General features: G+C 44.7%; 1 protein-coding gene across 1 annotated transcript in view; it reads right to left on the bottom strand.

Annotated features, from left to right (window-relative positions):
• The window catches only part of LOC135480475 (F-box/WD repeat-containing protein 5-like), a 31,607-nt gene that overhangs the window by 4,002 nt on the left and 2,456 nt on the right, over positions 1-25,149 (bottom strand). The window contains exons 2-7 of the mRNA XM_064760314.1: positions 24,058-24,166; positions 22,816-23,260; positions 21,471-21,645; positions 16,545-16,684; positions 12,126-13,048; positions 8,078-8,290 (exon numbers count right to left, since the gene is read on the bottom strand). Of these exons, the coding sequence (XP_064616384.1) occupies positions 8,078-8,290; positions 12,126-13,048; positions 16,545-16,684; positions 21,471-21,645; positions 22,816-23,181 (1,817 nt within the window). The 5' untranslated portion in view covers positions 23,182-23,260; positions 24,058-24,166. The remainder of the gene's footprint in view (positions 1-8,077; positions 8,291-12,125; positions 13,049-16,544; positions 16,685-21,470; positions 21,646-22,815; positions 23,261-24,057; positions 24,167-25,149) is intronic.

The raw sequence follows: 25,149 nt of genomic DNA, 5'->3' as shown, positions 1-25,149 counted from the left end.
AATCTGAACACCGAAACAAGATATGATCAGCAGGCAAGAGTGTTCAGCCTTACAGACGATCAATATCAAATGGAGTAGCAATTCTCGGCAAAGACTGCCAAATTTATTGTACCATCTCACCATATGTATCTTTATACAGAATATATACAAACTATTAACATACATGTTAAAACACATGCCTAAAGCAGAATAAATAAAAATAACTTTTATTCACACTTTGATTCACTATTACCCCCAAAAACACCTTTCAATCACGTGTTAAAACAAGGAACGCGTATAATCTCAACAAGAAATAGAGCAGATTCTGCATTGCAGGCATCGGCCACAAGACGCAACAAGTTTAAAGGACACGGTAGATGTAAAAGCAATCTGGACTTTTCACATGACTTACATAATTAATAATTACATAATTAATACTAATCTGAATGTGTGACCATCGGATAAGGATAATCGGCCATAGTGCCGACTATCTCTTAACCTTGTGAAAAAGTAAGATCATAATACTAATCCAGAAACTAGCTCATTCATTCAAATTTTTTTTCATCCAAGTTTAAATGCTAAAGATAATATCTTTCAGGCCTAGTTCCAAACACAATGATCGTAGCTTAAATATGTGACCACACGAGGAAAATCGGCGGGCAAAGTAGGAAAAAATGTATGATCACACGGGGCTAATCGGCGCGAAAATGCGACAAAGTATGTGACCACACGAGGAAAATCGGCGGGCAAAGTAGGAAAAAATGTGACCACACGGGCTAATCGGCGCGAAAATGCGACAAAAATGTGTGACCACACGGGGCTAATCGGCGCGAAAATACCACAAAATGTGGTGACCACACGGGGCTATTCGGCGCGAAAATACCACAAAATGTGTGACCACATGAGAATAATCGGCGGGAAAATAGGAGAAATCAGTCTGAAGGGCCCATGTATGTCCGACTGCTGTGGAAGCGCCGTGTCACTGCCTACAGCTCATCACTGTTCCCTACCCTAGGCAATTATTCTGTAGTACTGAATTTGTTTCCCGAACATTTTCGAGCTGCATTTTGGACCCGTTCAGTGGATGGAGGTCATAGTACAAGGTACCTGTAGGTCATGTTGAAGTATATAATGCTTCGAAATTTTCTTCGACATTCACGTTCTTATTTTCGCCTTCTGGGATTGCTTTTTGTTTTTGTTATTTTTTTTTTTCATTGAAACGGTCAAAACTCACATCCTCTCCTCAACAAGCTGATTCTGTCTGAGATGCTAAAAACATATCCAAATATGGATGCTTAACACATACTGTGGACCCCTGGATGCCATCAGTGCCACAGGTAAATTTCCACTTAAAAGGCAAAGCTTCTAGGACACATTTAAGCCAAGCAATGCTCTAAATGATACTAAAGCATGACAAATGGCAAGGATGTGTTATCTGAAAGTTTAAATGGAAAGGTACTTGGCAGCGGTTTTCTTTGATAATTCTGCAACAAAAAAAATGCTATTAACAACTCCAGCAAAATGCGTAAGTAAATATGTGACGCAAATCAAATAATGGCATGTTTTTAACAACAAAAAATTAAAATGCGTAGGTGGTATATATGTTCCTTTTTTGATGGAAATAGCGCCGGATTCACTCAACTCCCATGGACGAGGAACCGACTTAGGTTCCATACTCGGGACACGAACATGGCGGCGGCACCTGCAGACTAAAATCCCGAATGACACCAGCAATGCATGCCCCATTCCTCAGTGTTAAACCTGTCAAAACATTCAGTCATTTATTTACTTGATTTTCAGAAAATCACGTTGAACAAAAAACGCGTTGAAACCCGCAGAAGCTTTGTGGCAGCTGTCTGTGTCTAACATCAACCACATGTACTCGGTACCCAGCAACAACCCATCAACACGTACAATTGCAACAACAACAACGTATTTAACACAACGTACGGCACACACATCCAAATATACAACAAAAGTACTCTTACAGTTTGGGAGAAATTTGTCACGTTTGCTTTTAACCACAGGACAGACCATGTATATTTAATCATCACCAGGGTTCAGTTCCATGAAGCCTATCACAATGTACTGTTAAGAAGCTTAGCTAACTGCACTTGATGTCTCTAAATTACACCAAAGTGGTGTTATTCCAGGTCTTACTAGTACTTGCATGACAACACGTCGCTTTTGAAATTTGCTCTGGCGCTCGAATAGTCTTGGACTGCTTTCACTCACCTAGGTAGGGAGCATTGTAAGATTTTCGGAAAACAGTCAGTTACTAACCTTTCTAGTCTGAACAGTCACTCCTTTAGAATGTTTAGGGTTCTATAGCACGTGACTTAAAATCCTGAGCTGTCGATCAACCGGAGATAAATATCCATCCATATTTCATCAAGCTCAACACGCCGCTGGTTACTTAGTGCAAGTGTGTTTCATGAAACCGAACCTGGCTTTTATCCTTAATAGTTTGTAATACGTATTTGAAAATTTTAATTTGATCGGAGCGCTCACTTTTAGACATCACGATATCTAATTAAAACACTCAAAAAGATGTTGTTTGATATACATTTACATGTGAATTCACAAAGATCACAAAGAGAACACGTTGGTGACTTTGTCAAATGGGCCTTTTCTTGTAACAATGGCTTCACAGTCCCTATACAACAAAAGTACATGCATTTACGATGTTTTTATCGTCTGGTGTGAACAGTACCAATCAGATACAAATTAAAACATTCTGTAAAACTGGAAGTTGTGTATGGCGCTTAACATCTCGCAGATGTCTAAATCCATGCACTTGCAAGTATTACAGATAGGCAGTTCTGTTGAGCAAGCTTCGTCAGGATCATGGTACACAAAACTCATGACACAGGTGACCTCCAAACACATGGGAACAGGATTCAAGTCTCGTACTCCATCTTGCTTCTGTCTTCCAGCTTCACTTGTCTCTCTCTGTTCTTGGATCTCCAGATCTTGATTGGTGGCATCGTCACTCACAGTCACCAGCATCTCCGGGTCCTTTGGGTTGAAGGCAACAGCGTTGACCACGTCGTTATGTTTGTACCGGCGCACGCAAAGCCCGTAATGCCGATCCCACAGGTACCCATGGCGATCTTCCGCACCACTGGAACAAGAGCATCAATCTTACATAAGTTTGCAATTCAGCTTTCACGTGACTGTAACAGCCATTACTAATCACTCTACCACATGTGAGCCACGTCCCACACTGTCCAACGTGATACATCCCCCATCAGTAAAAACCCTACGTCATTTTAGCCACGTCCACACTTTAGCTTCGTGTTTTGATATGTTTGTTTATGATTTCAAATTGTGCTTGACGCCGTATTCAAGCGTCGTGTTATGTTGTCCAGATGTTGGTGTCACCTCCAACTGCAGAACAAACGCCTATCAGCAAGCCAATTTCCCTTCCCAATTATCAAAATTATGAAGGCGTAAAAACAGGATTATTAATTCATTTATCTGACTGGGCTCTTTGACGTGTTCAAAACTATTTCACTGATAAGACGACGTCCAGAATTATGGTGTAAGGAAAACGGTCAATTCCTGGGAGAGCCCTTGACCATTAGCAAGTGGGAGGTTTACGCATGCTAGCCACCAAATGTTCCCTGATGAAGAACAGTAAGGACGAGGCTTTACACTGAACTGCACACAGGTAATCAGACAATGGTTGGGTGATGATGGACAGTAAGGACGAGGCTTTACACTGAACTGCACACAGGTAATCAGACAATGGCTGGGTGATGATGGACAATAAGAACGAGGCTTTACACTGAACTGCACACAGGTAATCAGACAATGGTTGGGTGATGATGGACAGTAAGGACGGGCTCAATGAACTGCACGCAGGTAATCAGACAATGGCAGGGTGATGATGGATAGTAAGGACGAGGCTTTACAATGAACTGCACACAGGTAATCAGACAATGGCAGGGTGATAATGGACAGGAAGGACGAGGCTTTACAATGAACTGCACACAGGTAATCAGACAATGGCAGGGTGATGATGGATAGTAAGGACGAGGCTTTACAATGAACTGCACACAGGTAATCAGACAATGGCAGGGTGATAATGGACAGTAAGGACGAGGCTTTACAATGAACTGCACACAGGTAATCAGACAACGGCTGGGTGATGATGGACAGTAAGGACGAGGCTTTACAATGAACTGCACACAGGTAATCAGACAATGGCAGGGTGATAATGGACAGGAAGGACGAGGCTTTACAATGAACTGCACACAGGTAATCAGACAATGGCAGGGTGATGATGGATAGTAAGGACGAGGCTTTACAATGAACTGCACACAGGTAATCAGACAATGGCAGGGTGATAATGGACAGTAAGAACGAGGCTTTACACTGAACTGCACACAGGTAATCAGACAATGGCAGGGTGATGATGGATAGGAAGGACGAGGCTTTACAATGAACTGCACACAGGTAATCAGACAATGGCTGGATGATGATCGACAGTAAGGACGGGCTTTACACTGAACTGCACACAGGTAATCAGACAACAGCAGGGTGATGATGGATAGGAAGGACGAGGCTTTACACTGAACTGCACACAGGTAATCAGACAATGGCTGGATGATGATCGACAGTAAGGACGGGCTTTACACTGAACTGCACACAGGTAATCAGACAATGGCAGGGTGATGATGGATAGGAAGGACGAGGCTTTACAATGAACTGCACACAGGTAATCAGACAATGGCTGGATGATGATCGACAGTAAGGACGGGCTTTACACTGAACTGCACACAGGTAATCAGACAATGGCTGGGTGATGATGGACAGTAAGGACGAGGCTTTACACTGAACTGCACACAGGTAATCAGACAATGGTTGGGTGATGATGGACAGTAAGGACGAAGCTTTACAATGAACTGCACACAGGTAATCAGACAACGGCTGGGTGATGATGGACAGTAAGGACGAGGCTTTACAATGAACTGCACACAGGTAATCAGACAATGGTTGGGTGATGATGGACAGTAAGGACGAGGCTTTACACTGAACTGCACACAGGTAATCAGACAATGGCAGGGTGATGATGGACAGCAAGGACGAGGCTTTACAATGAACTGCACACAGGTAATCAGACAATGGCAGGGTGATGATGGACAGCAAGGACGAGGCTTTACAATGAACTGCACACAGGTAATCAGACAATGGTTGGGTGATGATGGACAGTAAGGACGAGGCTTTACACTGAACTGCACAGAGGTAATCAGACAATGGCTGGGTGATGATGGACAGTAAGGACGAGGCTTTACACTGAACTGCACACAGGTAATCAGACAATGGCTGGGTGATGATGGACAGTAAGGACGAGGCTTTACAATGAACTGCACACATGTAATCAGACAATGGTTGGGTGATGATGGACAGTAAGGACGAGGCTTTACACTGAACTGCACACAGGTAATCAGACAATGGCAGGGTGATGATGGATAGGAAGGACGAGGCTTTACAATGAACTGCACACAGGTAATCAGACAATGGTTGGGTGATGATGGACAGTAAGGACGAGGCTTTACACTGAACTGCACACAGGTAATCAGACAATGGTTGGGTGATGATGGACAGTAAGGACGAGGCTTTACAATGAACTGCACACAGGTAATCAGACAATGGTTGGGTGATGATGGACAGTAAGGACGGGCTCAATGAACTGCACACAGGTAATCAGACAATGGTTGGGTGATGATGGACAGTAAGGACGAGGCTTTTACACTGAACTGCACACAGGTAATCAGACAATGGCTGGGTGATGATGGACAGGAAGGACGAGGCTTTACAATGAACTGCACACAGGTAATCAGACAATGGTTGGGTGATGATGGACAGTAAGGACGGGCTCAATGAACTGCACACAGGTAATCAGACAATGGCAGGGTGATGATGGACAGTAAGGACGAGGCTTTACACTGAACTGCACACAGGTAATCAGACAATGGTTGGGTGATGATGGATAGGAAGGACGAGGCTTTACAATGAACTGCACACAGGTAATCAGACAATGGCAGGGTGATGATGGACAGTAAGGACGAAGCTTTACAATGAACTGCACACAGGTAATCAGACAATGGCAGGGTGATGATGGACAGCAAGGACGTGGCTTTACAATGAACTGCACACAGGTAATCAGACAATGGCAGGGTGATAATGGACAGTAAGGACGAGGCTTTACAATGAACTGCACACAGGTAATCAGACAATGGCAGGGTGATAATGGACAGGAAGGACGAGGCTTTACAATGAACTGCACACAGGTAATCAGACAATGGCGGGGTGATGATGGATAGGAAGGACGAGGCTTTACAATGAATTGCACACAGGTAATCAGACAATGGTTGGGTGATGATGGACAGTAAGGACGAGGCTTTACAATGAACTGCACACAGGTAATCAGACAATGGTTGGGTGATGATGGACAGTAAGGACGAGGCTTTACAATGAACTGCACACAGGTAATCAGACAATGGCAGGGTGATGATGGACAGCAAGGACGAGGCTTTACACTGAACTGCACACAGGTAATCAGACAACGGCTGGGTGATGATGGACAGTAAGGACGAGGCTTTACAATGAACTGCACACAGGTAATCAGACAATGGCAGGGTGATAATGGACAGTAAGGACGAGGCTTTACAATGAACTGCACACAGGTAATCAGACAATGGCAGGGTGATAATGGACAGCAAGGACGAGGCTTTACACTGAACTGCACACAGGTAATCAGACAACGGCTGGGTGATGATGGACAGTAAGGACGAGGCTTTACAATGAACTGCACACAGGTAATCAGACAATGGCAAGGTGATGATGGACAGTAAGGACGAGGCTTTACACTGAACTGCACACAGGTAATCAGACAATGGCAGGGTGATGATGGACAGCAAGGACGAGGCTTTACACTGAACTGCACACAGGTAATCAGACAATGGTTGGGTGATGATGGAGAGTAAGGACGAGGCTTTACACTGAACTGCACACAGGTAATCAGACAATGGCAGGGTGATGATGGACAGCAAGGACGAGGCTTTACACTGAACTGCACACAGGTAATCAGACAATGGTTGGGTGATGATGGACAGTAAGGACGAGGCTTTACACTGAACTGCACACAGGTAATCAGACAATGGCAGGGTGATGATGGACTGCAAGGACGAGGCTTTACACTGAACTGCACACAGGTAATCAGACAATGGTTGGGTGATGATGGACAGTAAGGACGAGGCTTTACAATGAACTGCACACAGGTAATCAGACAATGGCTGGGTGATGATGGACAGCAAGGACGAGGCTTTACACTGAACTGCACACAGGTAATCAGACAATGGCAGGGTGATAATGGACAGTAAGGACGAGGCTTTACACTAAACTGCACACAGGTAATCAGACAATGGCAGGGTGATAATGGACAGTAAGGACGAGGCTTTACACTGAACTGCACACAGGTAATCAGACAATGGCTGCGTGATGATGGACAGTAAGGACGAGGCTTTACACTAAACTGCACACAGGTAATCAGACAATGGCTGGGTGATGATGGACAGCAAGGACGAGGCTTTACACTGAACTGCACACAGGTAATCAGACAATGGCAGGGTGATAATGGACAGTAAGGACGAGGCTTTACAATGAACTGCACACAGGTAATCAGACAATGGCAGGGTGATAATGGACAGCAAGGACGAGGCTTTACACTGAACTGCACACAGGTAATCAGACAACGGCTGGGTGATGATGGACAGTAAGGACGAGGCTTTACAATGAACTGCACACAGGTAATCAGACAATAGCAAGGTGATGATGGACAGTAAGGACGAGGCTTTACACTAGACACAGACACAGAGAGCTACCCGTAAACACAGAGAGCAACCCGTGGACACAGAGGCCAGGGGAATCAATGAATTACTGCTAAAGGCTGGGATTGAATCCAAACATCATGTGACCTAGCCATTGAAAGACAACGCTCTGGTCAGGTTTCGACCAGCTCAGAGCATGACAACAGTCACATCAAAGTCAGGAGCAAAGTCAAGTGAATCAGTACTGAGCTTTTACTAACCTGGCCACGTATTCATCACAGACATCCAGAAATATAAAGAAGCATTCATCATTAGGAGTGTAGGCTTTGTGAGACCTGTGCATAGTTCCTACTTCCTTCATGTAGACGAGGTCAATCACGTGAATGTCGATTTCCTGTGCGATTGGAGGAGGGTACAGCGGGTTCTCAATGCGGTAGTCTTTGGGCCAAGGTCGGCTGTTTACATAAAGATATCTGAAACACGCACGTACAAATATTCATGTGAATGCACTTGTACATACTTGAAAGTAATGTGTACACAAGGCTACATCTCAAGATACATGTACGTGTACATGTACTTGGAAAAAGTGTCTACTTCCACATTCCTGAAAGCACAGTGTCTACACCTGAAGATACCTGAAAACACAGTGTCTACACCTCAAGATCCCTGAACACAGCATCTACATCTCAAGATACATGTACTTGGAAAAGAAGAGTCTATTCCTCAACATACCTGAAAGGTGAAAACAATGTCTACACCTGAAGATACCTGAAGGCACAGTGTCTACACCTGAAGATACCTGAAGGCACAGTGTCTACACCTGAAGATACCTGAAAGCACAGTGTCTACACCTCAAGATACCTGAGAATACATGTGCATGTAGTGTCTACACCTCAAGATACCTGAAACTTCCTGCAAACAGTTTCTACACCTATTAAAAGACACCTGAGATTACAGTGTTTATATCGCAACATACCTGAGAATATAGTGTCTAGTAGAATACTTTAATTTCATTTAATTTTATAAGTACATGTATCAAGGCTTCATATAAATGTGTAAATATGTCAAAGGTGAGTATCTAGGTTTGCATAAGACCATAAAAATGAAACAAATAAAGACATCACTTTTCATCAAATTTCCATTCTTAGAAATGATGTCTAGACATCAACATACCAGAGAATACAGTGTCTAGACATCAACATACCTGAGAATACAGTGTCTAGACATCAACATACCTGAGAATACAGTGTCTAGACATCAACATACCTGAGAATAAGGTAGACACTTTATTCTCACATCAAGATGCTGAGAATACAGTGTCTAGACATCAAGATACCTGAGAATAAAGTGTCTAGACATCAAGATACCTGAGAATAAGGTAGACACTTTATTCTCACATCAAGATGCCTGAGAGTACAGTGTCTAGACATCATGATACCTGAGAATACAGTGTCTAGACATCAAGATACCTGAGTACATTTCACCTACATGTCTACACAGTATTACAGCCAGTCTAGGGCTGCTGTACATTTCACCTACATGTCTACACAGTATTACGGCTAGTCTAGGGCTGCTGTACATTTCACCTACATGTATACACAGTGTTACGGCCAATCCAGGGCTGCTGTACATTTCACCTATGTCACTGATTACAAGATTCAGATTTAAAGTAACAGTCATCTGTAGTAAAATAGAATGGTTTAATAAATGACTATTGTTTATAGATCAAGAGGATTAACTCCTGTCTGTCTGTACCTGTTCAAACTCACACTAACCTGTATACTCGTGACAATGGTTATGGTTACCCTTGATTATAGTTAATAATGCTTTGCTTTTAACATGATATAAAAATAGTACTCTGGACCACAGGCAGAAGGCTGGATTGGAGAGTGGACTTGTAAGAATCTTTGAATCCTGATCATTCTCTCTGCTACAGGTACATTGTATATGAAGATTAAAGGAACTGCCGCTGACTACAGAGGCTTGGAGTGTTTGTCTGTTGTTCCATTCTGATATAGAAACATAATGGGAATATCTGGGCAATTCAACAATTGACCGTCCTGGTCAGAATTATATACCGAATGTGGCCATACAATGGTCATACATGTAGTATCACGTCTGGTTTCAAAAAAATGCTATATATATATGGTAATAATATATTCAAGGAATACATGCACACAAACAAAGCGCACTTTTCCAATAGAACATCGAAATAGAGGCAAAACTAACTGATGTGTGAAATTTAATCTCCACAATTCAAATGGTACATGTGCCTGATCATAACCCTGTTTACTAGTGTATTTCTAATGTTAGTCTGGTGCGTTGTAGTGTGGTCGTCCGTGTGTTTCTAATGTTAGTCTGGTAGATTGTAGTGTGGTCGTCCGTGTATTTCCAATGTTAGTGTGGTACATTGTAGTGTGGTCCTCCGTGTGTTTCTAATGTTAGTCTGGTAGATTGCAGTGTGGTCGTCCGTGTGTTTCTAATGTTAGTCTGGTAGATTGCAGTGTGGTCGTCCGTATGTTTCTAATGTTAGTCTCGTAGATTGTAGTGTGGTCGTCCGTGTGTTTCTAATGTTAGTCTGGTAGATTGTAGTGTGGTCGTCTGTGTATTTCTAATGTTAGTCTGGTAGATTGCAGTGTGGTCGTCCATGTATTTCCAATGTTAGTCTGGTAGATTGCAGTGTGGTCGTCCGTGTAGTTCTAATGTTAGTCTGATAGATTGTAGTGTGGTCGTCCGTGTATTTCTAATGTTAGTCTGGTAGATTGTAGTGTGGTCGTCCGTGTATTTCTAATGTTAGTCTGGTAGATTGTGGTGTGGTCGTCCGTGTATTTCTCATGTTAGTCTGGTAGATTGTAGTGTGGTCGTCCGTGTATTTCTAATGTTAGTCTGGTGCATTGTAGTGTGGTCGTCTGTTTTCTGTTTGACAAGTATGATTTCAAGAAATTTACAACAGTGTTGTTGAAGTTTTTGAAGTACATGTAAAATGTCATGATTGTCAGCACTTCATCAGCTTCAAAATTTTCCAAATATTTTTAGGGGAAGGAGTTATTACACATGGGTGTCTGCACACATTTGTGTCTGAGCAGCTCCCACTGATGCCTGGAGTTAAGTATATCCTCAATAAACCCAGGTTTCCACAGGTACTGGCATTTGACTCATTTAGTTTTCAGTGGTGCCCGCCGACCAAAAACACCTGAATAGATTAGACCGTATTTTTCCAGGGGTACCGATTCTTACGGTGTACGTGGACCAAAAACACCTGAACAGATTAGATGTCTGACCGTATTTGTCCATGGGTACCAATTCTTACGGTGTACGCGGACCAAAAACACCTGAACAGATTAGATGTCCGACCGTATTTGTCCAGGGGTACCAATTCTTAGGTTAACTGATTCAATGTATTTCTCCAGAAGTTTGGTGTAAAAATGAACTTTAAGAACCACATGAAGATGGTAAAATGACACTTTGGATGCCAACACTTTAGTTTTTCTGATAACAGATGAATCAGACTTCGCAAAAAAAAAAATCTTCAGCGGTTCAATTATGTGGATGAATCTATCAGAATCAAACAAACTGTGTGAACTGTAAAATGGTATTCAAAAAGAATTTCATTTGATTTTTGTTTTATGCCCATACTCAAGAATATTTCATTTATTCGACAGTGGGTACCATTACAGTGGGAGGAAACCGAGCAAAGCTGCTATTCCACTCCAAACACAGACCTGACAGAAGCTCCTCAACTTCTGAGTCTTTGGTAGGACTCCCGTCTGGAGTGAACCAATGATCTATGATTTACTACTGGTAGATCAGAGTCTACTCTAAAGTGTGCTATATACACTGTACATGAACACTTAAATGTATCTCACCCTCATTTGTTGAAACACCCCTAAACTGGAGAGTGTGGTAAAGCCCATCCCATCCATGATGAATGCGTATTTAATCGAGCTAATGCAATATGTACCTGTTCAGGTCTGTTTCCACCACAGGGTTAGACAGTTACCTGTCCACCCAGCCGCCTGTTCCAGTGGACAGGAAAAACAGAAAACAGGTGTTATCTGGACACCCAGTTTTCAGCACTTTTAACATGGGAGTGACAGGAGAAAATGAAATCTGGACACCAGGCTATAACAAAATGGCCTCACAAAAGGATCTTTGGACGCCCTCCTTCATGTTTCTTGATAACCCGTAAGTTTCCACCCCTCTTCCGCACTCATTAAAGTTAAGTTGTTTGTTCCATTGTCTTTTAACCCAGTTGATAATGTTATCAGTACACAAAATGACATGTCAAGCTTAAGTTAGGCGACTTACCTGTGGTCAGGTGACAAGCTCATGCCAATAATGTGGCCGTGTAGATTAATGAGCTGATCCACTGTACTGTAGCCTACGGGGTCATTGCCGTACACATTTTCATCGACATTTGGCAGGAGGCGAACGCCGTGCTCTGTGCGGCACACAGTTCCCTGGACAGGCTCTAGCGAGCGGATTCTCTTGATACCAATCTGATGCGGGGTGTAAGTCATTGAGCCCGTCGTAAATATCAAGTATTTATCACAGAACTGGGAAGAGGTGGAAGGGGTCTGCTCACAAGCTGGGGAGGGGGCAGAGCCTATGGACGAACGGTGACGGAATTTGCCCCGAAATCGTGGGCTAAAATTGACAGGCTCTTCAATATTTGCCGATGAGGAAGCGGATGCGTGGAAAATGTCATTGGACCTCAGGAATTTAGCCGGGGAGTGGGGACATTCAGGAGCTCGGCTCGTGCCAGCCTTAGTCCCACTTCCGCTCGCTGTCACAGACAATGATTCTGTCTTCAGCTTGCTCTCCTCGGATTCGGTGTTCTGATCCATCTGCCTATCTTCCTTCGAAGCGTTTTCAGCCCGTCGATAAACAGCATCGTACTCAATCGTCCCATTTAGCTTGTCCGTCGCTTCATTTTGGTCCACTTCCAGAATATTGGAACGAAATTCGCCATTTTCAAACGAACGCATGTTTTGCATTTTCCTGGATCCGGGACAGTTGTCATCTAGGCCTTTATTGTGGTCACAGCTCCAGGTCTGGCAGGGCGGTAGGGTTGAGGCCATATCTACCTCCAGGGTCTCCTCCGGGGGACCTGCTGTACCATTCCAGCAGCTGGCGATCATGATGGTACGGATAGAACTGGCATTTACGTTGTGGAATCGAAAGAGCCTCATAACCACAGATTCCTGCTCAGTGTCTACTGCCTGAAACGCCTACAACAAAACAGAATCCTAATACACGTACTGACACCAGGGCTTTACATTCAACAGGAATCTGCTGGGATTCCCATGCCAAGTTACCAAAACAAAGATAAAAGACAATGAACAAAAATCTCCTCAATCCATTTTAATACTTTTACAGGCATTAAACCTTTCACTTGGAGAAACTTTTTGTAGTAACAGTAGTATATTTGTACTAGATTCTGATGGACTCTGGCCAAAAATACTAAGATGAAGGTGTTGGCTGTTAGCCCTACTCCTCTGATATAAGCAAGTCTATGAACACAACAGTACATGTGCAGCTTTTACCTTTCCTAAATACACCTGTCTGAAACATGTTAACAATTTACACACTCAGTAAATACCTTCGTGTCAATAACGGTCAGCGTCTGTGGGTCTACAACAAGCTTTGCACTAATCCCCGCCTAGACAGTTGGTGGTTGAACTATTTCAGCATTACTGTGACAACGCTCATGTCGGTTCATCAAAATGCAGCTGCCCCGACCCCCAACTCTTCCCTCCCCCAAATACGTCAATACTGTCACTACATGTATGTATGTATCCTCAGGTTTTTACGTCATAATGAGCCATTTTTCATTCTCAAGACGAGGAGGAGTCATTTGGAGTGTGTGTGTAATATATTGTGCCTACACTACATCTGGATCTTAGCTGAATACAGGCCATGAAATTTGCCGCAAACGAAATGATCATTTGCGTGTCGGTTACGTGGAATGTAATTGTGCAGACCAATAAATCGGTTACACTGATCTGTCCCCCAGAACACTGCCACAGCGCCTGAACTGCGTAGGGCTTGAGGGGGAATACCGAGTTACGCACACAAGGTTGCCAGTTATCCTCAGCGACAGCTAACAAAAATGTCAGTTGTTGGAACCACCTCTTCCCAGGTTGTTTAAATACTTGTCTGTTGGCAAAAAACATCGGCTAATACGACTGTGAATGACAGCCGCCATGATGCCAAGTGTTCCACTGAACTTGAACTCAAAGCAATTATGCACAAATATTTATGGAGTCACCAACTTTCCGCTCTAAGCAATTTTTGTTGAGGTCCACGCTCTATTTATTAATCGGAGCAATGCAATCTGCCAGGAAGTACTGTAGATGACTTCATTAGCCACATGCTCACGTAACCAATTTGTGGGAACGACTAGTCTGTTTTTGCATGGAGAAACCGAACGATAAGTTATTCAAGGCTTAAAACCCGTAACCGATTTTTTGGTTATGCCAACCACCCAAATTTCATGGCCTGCGAGTATCCTACGCCCATCATGGCCAGCTCATATGTGAACAGTCCTTCATACGCAGATCCTGATCCACTCCTTACTGCTGTCCTGACACGATCGTACACCCATGGTGGGCTCATCATGGTACCATCATGGGCATATCATCTTGTCATCCTGATCAGAATTTGCCTGTGTTCATGCTATGTTGGTTACAAATCCGACATGTGTTCATGTATTGACACAAAGTATTTTTTAACTGCTAAACAATTTCACTCACAATTTGAGTCTATAGCACGTATGTTTGTAGCCGACTACTGTAGACTATTGTATACGCATTCACCGAGCATATACGGTATGATAGATTTTAAACTTCCAGGCTTGTATAGAATGGGGCATAGGAGAATGACACTGTGACATCATCTTTAACTGCAGTAAAGAATCTGAAAACATCTAAATAGCTACATGTACAGTGTTGTTTTCATGCTAACTTGTCCCAAGACCATACACATGTAGCAGCTGATGTCATAAAATCCTACACCCGTGTATATATGATGCTCAGATCATCTGCCCATGATGGTATCATGGTGGGCCCAGCATACAAGACCGTGTAGCCATGATGGAGGTAGGATATTCGATTGGAATGCGGCTGTACTATACTTGTAGCAGGGCGAGTGCATGCCACCAAAGTGCTATCATCACTGAAGAGTCATGCCGAAGACACAAGACACAACATCCCATCCAATCACATCACAATAACACGGACCAACCAGTCCTGTGTCCTTTATCTACACTCTTAGTGCTGGGGCACAGAGAGACAGCAACAAGTAACTTGAAATTTTCAAACTTTTTCAAACATGACCTCTGCGTGGGAAGCCAGATTTAGAGGTCAGTTATTGAAACCAAAAATCCCATTAGTCCTTAGTAAATGCAACAAAATATGTACTGTGTACACATACATGTAATGTGTAGGAAGTTTCCAAGAGTCCAATCCCCTATTTCTGTAGACATCTCAGTTTGACAAAAGCTTATTGTGATATTCACATGGACTAATCCTTCAAAGGGACATAATTCATACATGTATATGACCCATTATTAGTGTATGAATCTCTGTATGGCAGTAGACAGAGGCCCAGATGAATTCAGGTGAGGAGGAGGTGAAGAAGGGGTGAGGGTAAGGAGGGAGGGGGAGGGAGGGGGAGAGAGTGAGGAGGGAGGTGGGGTGTGTGAACGGGGTGGTAGATGTTTCATGACACCAATCCACATAAAGTAGCCTTTCAAGCTGAGTTGTTCGAGTAACATTATATCTGTGAGACAGAAAACCAATACAGACTGGTAACTTTCTGAAGCCCCCACTATACAGATGTACCCACTATACAGATCTTGACTGATTGATGTCTAGCACCAAACTCTGCACCAAACTCCAGCACTAATTTACAAATATGAGGGTGGTAAAATCCATGGATGGAAGAAACCATTGACAAGTAAGTGACTACATGTAGGGCTCCCACAGGTGGCAGCCAGGTACACGCATTAACCCATGGGGAGAGCACTGTCAGTACATTAGTTATCTCCCCTGTCTGGATAACGGCTTATGATCCTTTAAACAACTGAAAAGTTTCAACTTTGCCCTCTACATACTGTAAATCATTTGGAGTGTGTGTGTGTAATATATTGTGCCTACACTACATCTGGATCTTAGCTGAATACAGGCCATGAAATTTGCTGCAAAGGAAATGATCATTTGCGTGTCGGTTACGTGGAATGTAATTGTGCAGACCAATAAATCGGTTACACTGATCTGTCCCCCAGAACGCTGCCACAGCGCCTGAACTGCGTAGGGCTTGAGGGGGAATACCGAGTTACGCACACAAGGTTGCCAGTTATCCTTATGATCCTTTAAACAACTGAAAAGTTTCAACTTTGCCCTCTACATAGTGTAAATCTTCAACCTTTTCAATCACTAAGGCACTTTTCTCAGTGGAATTTATGCATATAATTATTATAAAAATGACAACAAAACTTTGCATGTCAATAAAGATGCAAGTTACACAGAACTGCCGATTATGTCTCTACATCCCATAGTTCTTTCAGAATGTTTCATAAAATTGGTCGCAGCGGTGGTTGGGAATGTCAAAAGTGACAAAAACTCCACTTACTTCATAAAGGGCTTTTATAAACATGAACTGAATGGAACATTGTTTGATTGCCACAGGTACATGTACGATAAACTCTCCTGTTAAGAAGCATACCTTATTGAGCCAGAGAGCTGAGCAGGACACCAGGTGACCAAGCCAGTAGAGGTTGCCTGAGAGCAGGTAACTCTCATTGTACCACGTCCCAAACACATCATACGGTTTGTTTATCACACGACACTGGAGCTCAAAGGAGTCTGAAACAAACACTGCAAACCTGTACACTTTCCCACAGGTGAGATGGCATTTATTAAACACACTGTTGCTAGAATCATAAAAATCTTTTTTTACAGTGAATCTGCTGGTGGTCGTGAGTTTTCCTTGCGTTTCTGCCAGATTTCCTCTAGCTATTGTGGTGTCCTAAGTGAAATATTCTGGAATATATTGCTTAGAACACCACTCAAATTAGTAAATAAATATTTTATCCAGGTCACCGGAACCCTACAAAGGGAAGAAAATCTTGTATTAATCGAACCAGAGCAATGCCCAGTCCCTTCCTGAATAAAACTACCAGTGATTGCAGTACTAAACAATCATCAAAAATTAATTGTTTGGTGTTACCCAACTTTATCTCTCTTTATTCGACTGTCGTTCAGGTGAACCCCAACAGCATATTTTTCATGATGGCTGAATCATGGTTCCTTTTTGCAAGTTTGTGCAGGGCACTGCTGCAACCTGGAGATGGTCATGTGTGTCCCCCGGCAAAGCCCATGTTGGACGCCATTGTATACAATGTAGGTGCAGGGCACTGCTGCAACCTGGAGATGGTCATGTGTGTCCCCCGGCAAAGCCCATGTTGGACGCCATTGTATACAATGTAGGACCAGGGCACTGCTGCAACCTGGAGATGGTCATGGGTGTACCCCGGCAAAGCCCATGTTGGACGCCATTGTATACAATGTAGGTGCAGGGCACTGCTGCAACCTGGAGATGGTCATGTGTGTCCCCCAGCATAGCCAATGTTGGACGCCATTGTATACAATGTAGGTGCAGGGCACTGCTGCAACCTGGAGATGGTCATGTGTGTCCCCCGGCAAAGCCCATGTTGGACGCCATTGTATACAATGTAGGTGCAGGGCACTGCTGCAACCTGGAGATGGTCATGTGTGTCCCCCGGCAAAGCCCATGTTGGACGCCATTGTATACAATGTAGGTGCAGGGCACTGCTGCAACCTGGAGATGGTCATGGGTGTACCCCGGCAAAGCCCATGTTGGACGCCATTGTATACAATGTAGGTGCAGGGCACTGCTGCAACCTGGAGATGGTCATGTGTGTCCCCCGGCAAAGCCCATGTTGGACGCCATTGTATACAATGTAGGGCCAGGGCACTGCTGCAACCTGGAGATGGTCATGGGTGTACCCCGGCAAAGCCCATGTTGGACGCCATTGTATACAATGTAGGTGCAGGGCACTGCTGCAACCTGGAGATGGTCATGTGTGTCCCCCAGCATAGCCAATGTTGGACGCCATTGTATACAATGTAGGTGCAGGGCACTGCTGCAACCTGGAGATGGTCATGTGTGTCCCCCGGCAAAGCCCATGTTGGACGCCATTGTATACAATGTAGGTGCAGGGCACTGCTGCAACCTGGAGATGGTCATGTGTGTCCCCCGGCAAAGCCCATGTTGGACGCCATTGTATACAATGTAGGTGCAGGGCACCGCTGCAGCCTGGAGATGGTCATGTGTGTCCCCCGGCAGAGCCCATGTTGGACGCCACTGTATACAATGTAGGGCCAGGGCACGGCTGCAACCTGGAGATGGTCATGGCTTTCCCCCAGCATAGCCCATGTTGGACGCCATTGTATACAATGTAGGTGCAGGGCACCGCTGCAACCTGCAGATGGTCATGGGTGTACCCCGGCAAAGCCCATGTTGGACGCCATTGTATACAATGTAGGTGCAGGGCACTGCTGCAACCTGGAGATGGTCATGTGTGTCCCCCGGCAAAGCCCATGTTGGACGCCATTGTATACAATGTAGGGCCAGGGCACTGCTGCAACCTGGAGATGGTCATGGCTTTCCCCCAGCATAGAAAATGTTGGACGCCATTGTATACAATGTAGGACCAGGGCACGGCTGCAACCTGGAGATGGTCATGTGTGTCCCCCGGCAAAGCCCATGTTGGACGCCATTGTATACAATGTAGGGCCAGGGCACTGCTGCAACCTGGAGATGGTCATGGCTTTCCCCCAGCATAGAAAATGTTGGACGCCATTGTATACAATGTAGGACCAGGGCACGGCTGCAACCTGGAGATGGTCATGTGTGTCCCCCGGCAAAGCCCATGTTGGACGCCATTGTATACAATGTAGGTGCAGGGCACTGCTGCAACCTGGAGATGGTCATGTGTGTCCCCCGGCAAAGCCCATGTTGGACGCCATTGTATACAATGTAGGACCAGGGCACGGCTGCAACCTGGAGATGGTCATGTGTGTCCCCCGGCAAAGCCCATGTTGGACGCCATTGTATACAATGTAGGACCAGGGCACGGCTGCAACCTGGAGATGGTCATGTGTGTCCCCCGGCAAAGCCCATGTTGGACGCCATTGTATACAATGTAGGGCCAGGGCACTGCTGCAACCTGGAGATGGTCATGTGTGTCCCCCGGCAAAGCCCATGTTGGACGCCATTGTATACAATGTAGGACCAGGGCACGGCTGCAACCTGGAGATGGTCATGTGTGTCCCCCGGCAAAGCCCATGTTGGACGCCACTGTATACAATGTAGGACCAGGGCACGGCTGCAACCTGGAGATGGTCATGTGTGTCCCCCGGCAAAGCCCATGTTGGACGCCATTGTATACAATGTAGGGCCAGGGCACGGCTGCAACCTGGAGATGATCATGGGTGTCCCTCGGCATAGCCAATGTTGGACGCCATTGTATACAATGTAGGTGCAGGGCACTGCTGCAACCTGGAGATGGTCATGTGTGTCCCCCGGCAAAGCCCATGTTGGACGCCACTGTATACAATGTAGGGCCAGGGCACGGCTGCAACCTGGAGATGGTCATGGCTTTCCCCACAGCATAGCCCATGTTGGACGCCATTGTATACAATGTAGGGCCAGGGCACTGCTGCAACCTGGAGATGGTCATGTGTGTCCCCCGGCAAAGCCCATGTTGGACGCCATTGTATACAATGTAGGGCCAGGGCACGGCTGCAACCTACAGATGGTCATGGCTTTCCCCCAGCATAGCCCATGTTGGACGCCATTGTATACAATGTAGGTGCAGGGCACTGCTGCAACCTGGAGATGGTCATGTGTGTCCCCCGGCAAAGCCCATGTTGGACGCCATTGTATACAATGTAGGGCCAGGGCACGGCTGCAACCTACAGATGGTCATGGCTTTCCCCCAGCATAGCCCATGTTGGACGCCATTGTATACAATGTAGGTGCAGGGCACTGCTGCAACCTGGAGATGGTCATGGCTTTCCCCCAGCATAGCCCATGTTGGACGCCATTGTATACAATGTAGGTGCAGGGCACTGCTGCAACCTGGAGATGGTCATGTGTGTCCCCCGGCAAAGCCCATGTTGGACGCCATTGTATACAATGTAGGGCCAGGGCACGGCTGCAACCTGCAAATGGTCATGGCTTTCCCCCAGCATAGCCCATGTTGGACGCCATTGTATACAATGTAGGTGCAGGGCACTGCTGCAACCTGGAGATGGTCATGTGTGTCCCCCGGCAAAGCCCATGTTGGACGCCATTGTATACAATGTAGGGCCAGGGCACGGCTGCAACCTGCAAATGGTCATGGCTTTCCCCCAGCATAGAAAATGTTGGACGCCATTGTATACAATGTAGGTGCAGGGCACGGCTGCAACCTACAGATGGTCATGGCTTTCCCCCAGCATAGCCCATGTTGGACGCCATTGTATACAATGTAGGTGCAGGGCACTGCTGCAACCTGGAGATGATCATGGGTGTCCCCCGGCATAGCCAATGTTGGACGCCATTGTATACAATGTAGGTGCAGGGCACTGCTGCAACCTGCAGATGGTCATGGGTTTCCGCCGGCATAGCCCATGTTGGACGCCATTGTATACAATGTAGTTGCAGGGTACTGCTGCAACCTGCAAATGGTCAGGGTTTCCCCTGGCATAGCCCGGTTTCCTCCCACCATAATGTTGGCCGCCATTGTATACGAACTGAAATGCTCTTTTGCGGCACAAAACACCAATCAGATTAATAAATGGAGCTTTAATTACTCAGGCAATTGCTATCACATCCATACAGTGAGAGCAGAGGAATCTACAAATGTCCTATCCAAGACCGCATTTGAGCTTTCAGACAGTTACAATATAGAAATGCCTTTTGTAAACCATGTTGGTACGGAATAAACCTGGCCAACTCAAAAAATGGCCAAACAAAAAATGGAACTACTGGAATTTTGATAGAAGTTTTTCTTCTTTCTTATTTTCCTCCTGATGATAATTTCTTCACAATCAATATCTATTTATTAAGCCACAAAACAAAAAAAAAAAAGAATTCCTTACACAACTTTCTTATCTCATCCTTAGTTAAGGATTGTCTGATATACTTATGTTACAACCAGTGTGTCATTGTATACATATGTATGCATGCTTGGGGTTTAACATCGTACTTAACAATTTTTCAGTCACATGACGACGAGGAGACATTATGTGTGTGTGTACATACACTGTGTCTTCTTCTGGCAGGGAGAGTCCATGCCGCCGCAGTGCTGCTATCACTGAAGTATCATGCCAAAGACACAAGACGTAATACCCCAATCAGCCTCATTATACTGACACAAGGCCAACCAGTCATGTTTCCCTGCTCTGACCTCTAAGTGCTGAGCGCAAAGAAAGGCAGCAACAAGTACCATTTTCATAGTCTTTGGTATGACCCAAATGGGGTTTGATCCAGAGGTCTCCTGACTTTGAGGCAGACGCTCTAACCATAAGGTCATCGAAGTGGTCGTGTGTCATTGTAGCAGGCCAATCACAATGCTCTCACCTGTCAAGCTGAACACAGCAATCTCACCCGACATACTCAATGACTCAAAATGTACGCCTGACACGAGCAGAAGTGTGTCGCTCTCGTTGAACTGCGAGAACTGCGTGTACTTCCAGGTGAAGTTCTTCATGTCCTCCTGGAACCTCAGCGACACGGGATATGATGTGTTCCACACCTGCCAAATTGACAAAACAACCACTTTACATCTTCCACTTCTTCATTTATACATGTACAACAGAGGTCAGGATTATGAGCCGAAGATACTGTAGTACCTGAAATAAATCTCCTTCTCCTGCCAGGTATTGTGCTGAACAAACCATCAGTTGTTGTGGCAGGCTAACCGCCAGGTGTTGTACAAGACTAACCGCCAAGGTGATATGCCAGACTTACCGCCAGGTGTTGTGCTGGACTAACCGCCAGGTGTTATGCCAGACTAACTGCCAGGTGATATGCCAGACTAACACCAGGTATTGTGCTGAACAAAGCGCCAGGTGTTGTGGAGGACTACCCGTCAGGTGTTATGCCAGACTAACTGCCAGGTATTGTGCTGAACAAACCACCAGGTGTTGTGGTGGACTAATCACCAGGTATTATGCCATACTAACCGCCCGGTATTTATGCTTAACAAACCGCAAGGTGTTGTGACGGACTAACCCCCGGGTGTTGTACCAGACTAACAGCACATTCGGTTTCCTCCCACCATACTGCTGGCCACCCTCATATAAGTCAAATATTCCTGAGTAAGGTGTAAAACACCAATCAGATAAATAAGTAAATTTAAGATGAAGCTGAAACAGTGAGAATTGGACTCCACCATGCCACCCCAACTACCAGTGGCCAGTCAGTTTTGGTGTGACATTTTGGCACATGTATCACATTAGGGTTTGAGCTGTGAAGGGATGGTAAGCTTGACTGTGACAACAAGAAAGTCACATGCACATCTCTGAAGTGCATGTACCCCAATTCCTCAACTTTTTCGCATATGAGAGAGCAACTTTCAGATTTAGGAGACAAAAGGACATTGTTTGGGTTGGTCAATTTGAGGGCTTGACATAAAGTATAATTTGCTAAGTTTACACAGAATAATGCCTTCAGAATATGCTTGAATCAACACCTGCAATCAGGCAAAAAGGTTGAGAAATTACAGCAGGTCACGTACAATTATTACTGTCATTATTACTATTTTCCTTTTTGGTGAACAGTATTTTGCATTCGAACGAAAACTATTGTCCAAATAAAAAGGACTTTTTCAGAGCAAACCGAAACAAAAGCATCTCAGTAGGTGCAATTTAGTAACTACAGTGTATATGTATGTAGGGTTACACAAAATATTTTGGTAAACTACCTTGATGTGTCCATCTTTAGAGCTGGTGGCAAACATAGAGCCGTTGTGTGCGAAGCTGACGTGTAGCACCTGGTCATTGTGCTGTTTGATGACCTCACTCTCCAGAGCCGGGGTGTGGTATGCCAGTCGCTTAAACTCGCCCTGCCACGACGACTTGCCCAGAGCTCTGGGGATAACCGGGTCAATTTGCCAGGCACGGTAAAACAGATCCTTCCAAAGGAACTCATCATTGGCCACCCGGAACCAGTTCTTGCAGCACTGGGCCACATTGAGGAGCGCTCGTGCCGGTAGGAAGCTGAAGACGCGGATCAGCAGGTCGTCAGGGGCCGTTTGCCAGATTGGCTTCCGGCGACGTGACTTCTCCATAGACCAGCCAACAGGGGGACGCAAGAAAGAGGCAGGTAACTCGAAACAGCTGCGACTACATCTCAATGACACTCAACACCTGCACAAAACAAAATTTATTTATTTACTTGATTGCTGTTCAACACTGCATCTATATTCAATTTTTTTTACCCCATTCAAAGACCAAAGACCAAAGAGTGGAGGAAACCAGGCGGACTATGGTTAACTACCATCCCACTCAGTCACATTATCCTGACACCAGGACAAAAGGTCATGTTTCCCTGTTCTAACCTCTCAGTGCTATGCACCTAGCGATCAAGGCAGCAACAAGTACAATTTTCAAGTCATTGGTATGACCCCACCGGCTCTGATCCCAAGTTTCCCAACTTCAAGGCGGAAGCTCTAACATTAGGCCAACAAAGAGAAATACAAAAATTGCCTGTCCAGTGATGGCTTTGAACCCGCACCTTGTGTGTCCTGAGTGAAAGGCAAGTACCTTTAACCACTAGACCACAGCCCATTCGTGAATGGATGAAATGTCTGACCGGGCTCATGGGTGGAAAACAACTGATTTGGCCAAGCCTGCTAAAACATGCCACATAAAAATGCTCAAATGCACAATATCACTTACATACTGTCAACATATAAATGAACAGAATATTGAACAGTGAAGGCTGACTACATCAATATAGCTCTCATGAAAACTTAAATGTAATATTCAAGGTATTTGACCTTAACTGTGCAATATCCTCTACATAGTGTACAAGCGCATGTCTGTGTCACATATATATATATATATATATATATATATATATATATATATATATATATATATATATATATATGCACAGTGTTTGTATGCTTGGGGTATCATGTATCAGTTAAACACAAACTCACTGGGTTAATTCGTTATACGCAAGCAACACAAAAACCCCTTGTCAAACTTCTTCTGCAGAAACAACTTCTCTCTTAGGACTTCTTCACAATGCCTTAAGATGTCACAAAACTGCAACAGAAGAATACGGAGTAAATTAATAACATGTAATTATACATGTCACTAGGCATCAGAGGGCGGTAAACAAGGTATCCATCAAGGACTGCTACTGTTTTCGTACCTGTACACAGACACAGTGCACACACAGAAACACGGAATTTAACCAAGCCTCAAAACAAGCACACATACCTGTGCATGGGGTTTTATGTCATACTTAACAATTTTTCAGTCATGCGACGACATGGAGTCATTAGGTGTGTGTCAAGATGCCACCAAAGTGCTGCTGCCACGGAAGTATCATGATGAAAACACCAAACAAGGCACCCTACCCAGTCACATTATGCTGACACTGGGTACAAAACATGACAGGGCATTTCAATTCCCATGTAGGTGTGTATATAATTCCACTTTATAGGCCTGGCTAAAATATTCGACTGTCCCATCAAATGCACTTTTCAGGTTCCCAAGCCTGGGATAACAGGTACATGTAAATTAACACAAGCCTCTTGGGGTAGAAATACATCATTAGATTCCACTTCGAATATTTATTTATTTGATTGGAGTTTTACGCCATACTCCAGAATATTTCATTTAAACATGCTGGAGGCCAGGATTCTTATGGAAGGAAACCTGGCAGAGCATGGGGGACCTTCCCATATATAACTGAGGGGTTGGTCAGCATGAGCTGGGTTGGAACTCACAGCAATTGCATTGGTGAGAGCTACCACACTAACCACTACGCCACTGACCGCCCGTCCCGATCCCAACCTCACCCATGAAATGTGAAAACCCTCTTAGTGTAACATGCAGTCAACCAGAATTGTATATATTACAGGGCCACAAGGCAGTTTACCAGTACTGTTACGATCAGGACAGGGCCACAAGGCAGTTTACCAGTACTGTTACGATCATGACAGGGCCAGAAGGCACTTACCAGTACTGTTACGATCATGACAGGGCCAGAAGGCACTTACCAGTACTGTTACGATCATGAC

The sequence above is a fragment of the Liolophura sinensis genome, chromosome 13 (genome assembly GCF_032854445.1).
Source record: "Liolophura sinensis isolate JHLJ2023 chromosome 13, CUHK_Ljap_v2, whole genome shotgun sequence".
Classification (NCBI taxonomy): domain Eukaryota; kingdom Metazoa; phylum Mollusca; class Polyplacophora; order Chitonida; family Chitonidae; genus Liolophura; species Liolophura sinensis.
This window is presented reverse-complemented; position numbering and strand designations above follow the sequence as displayed.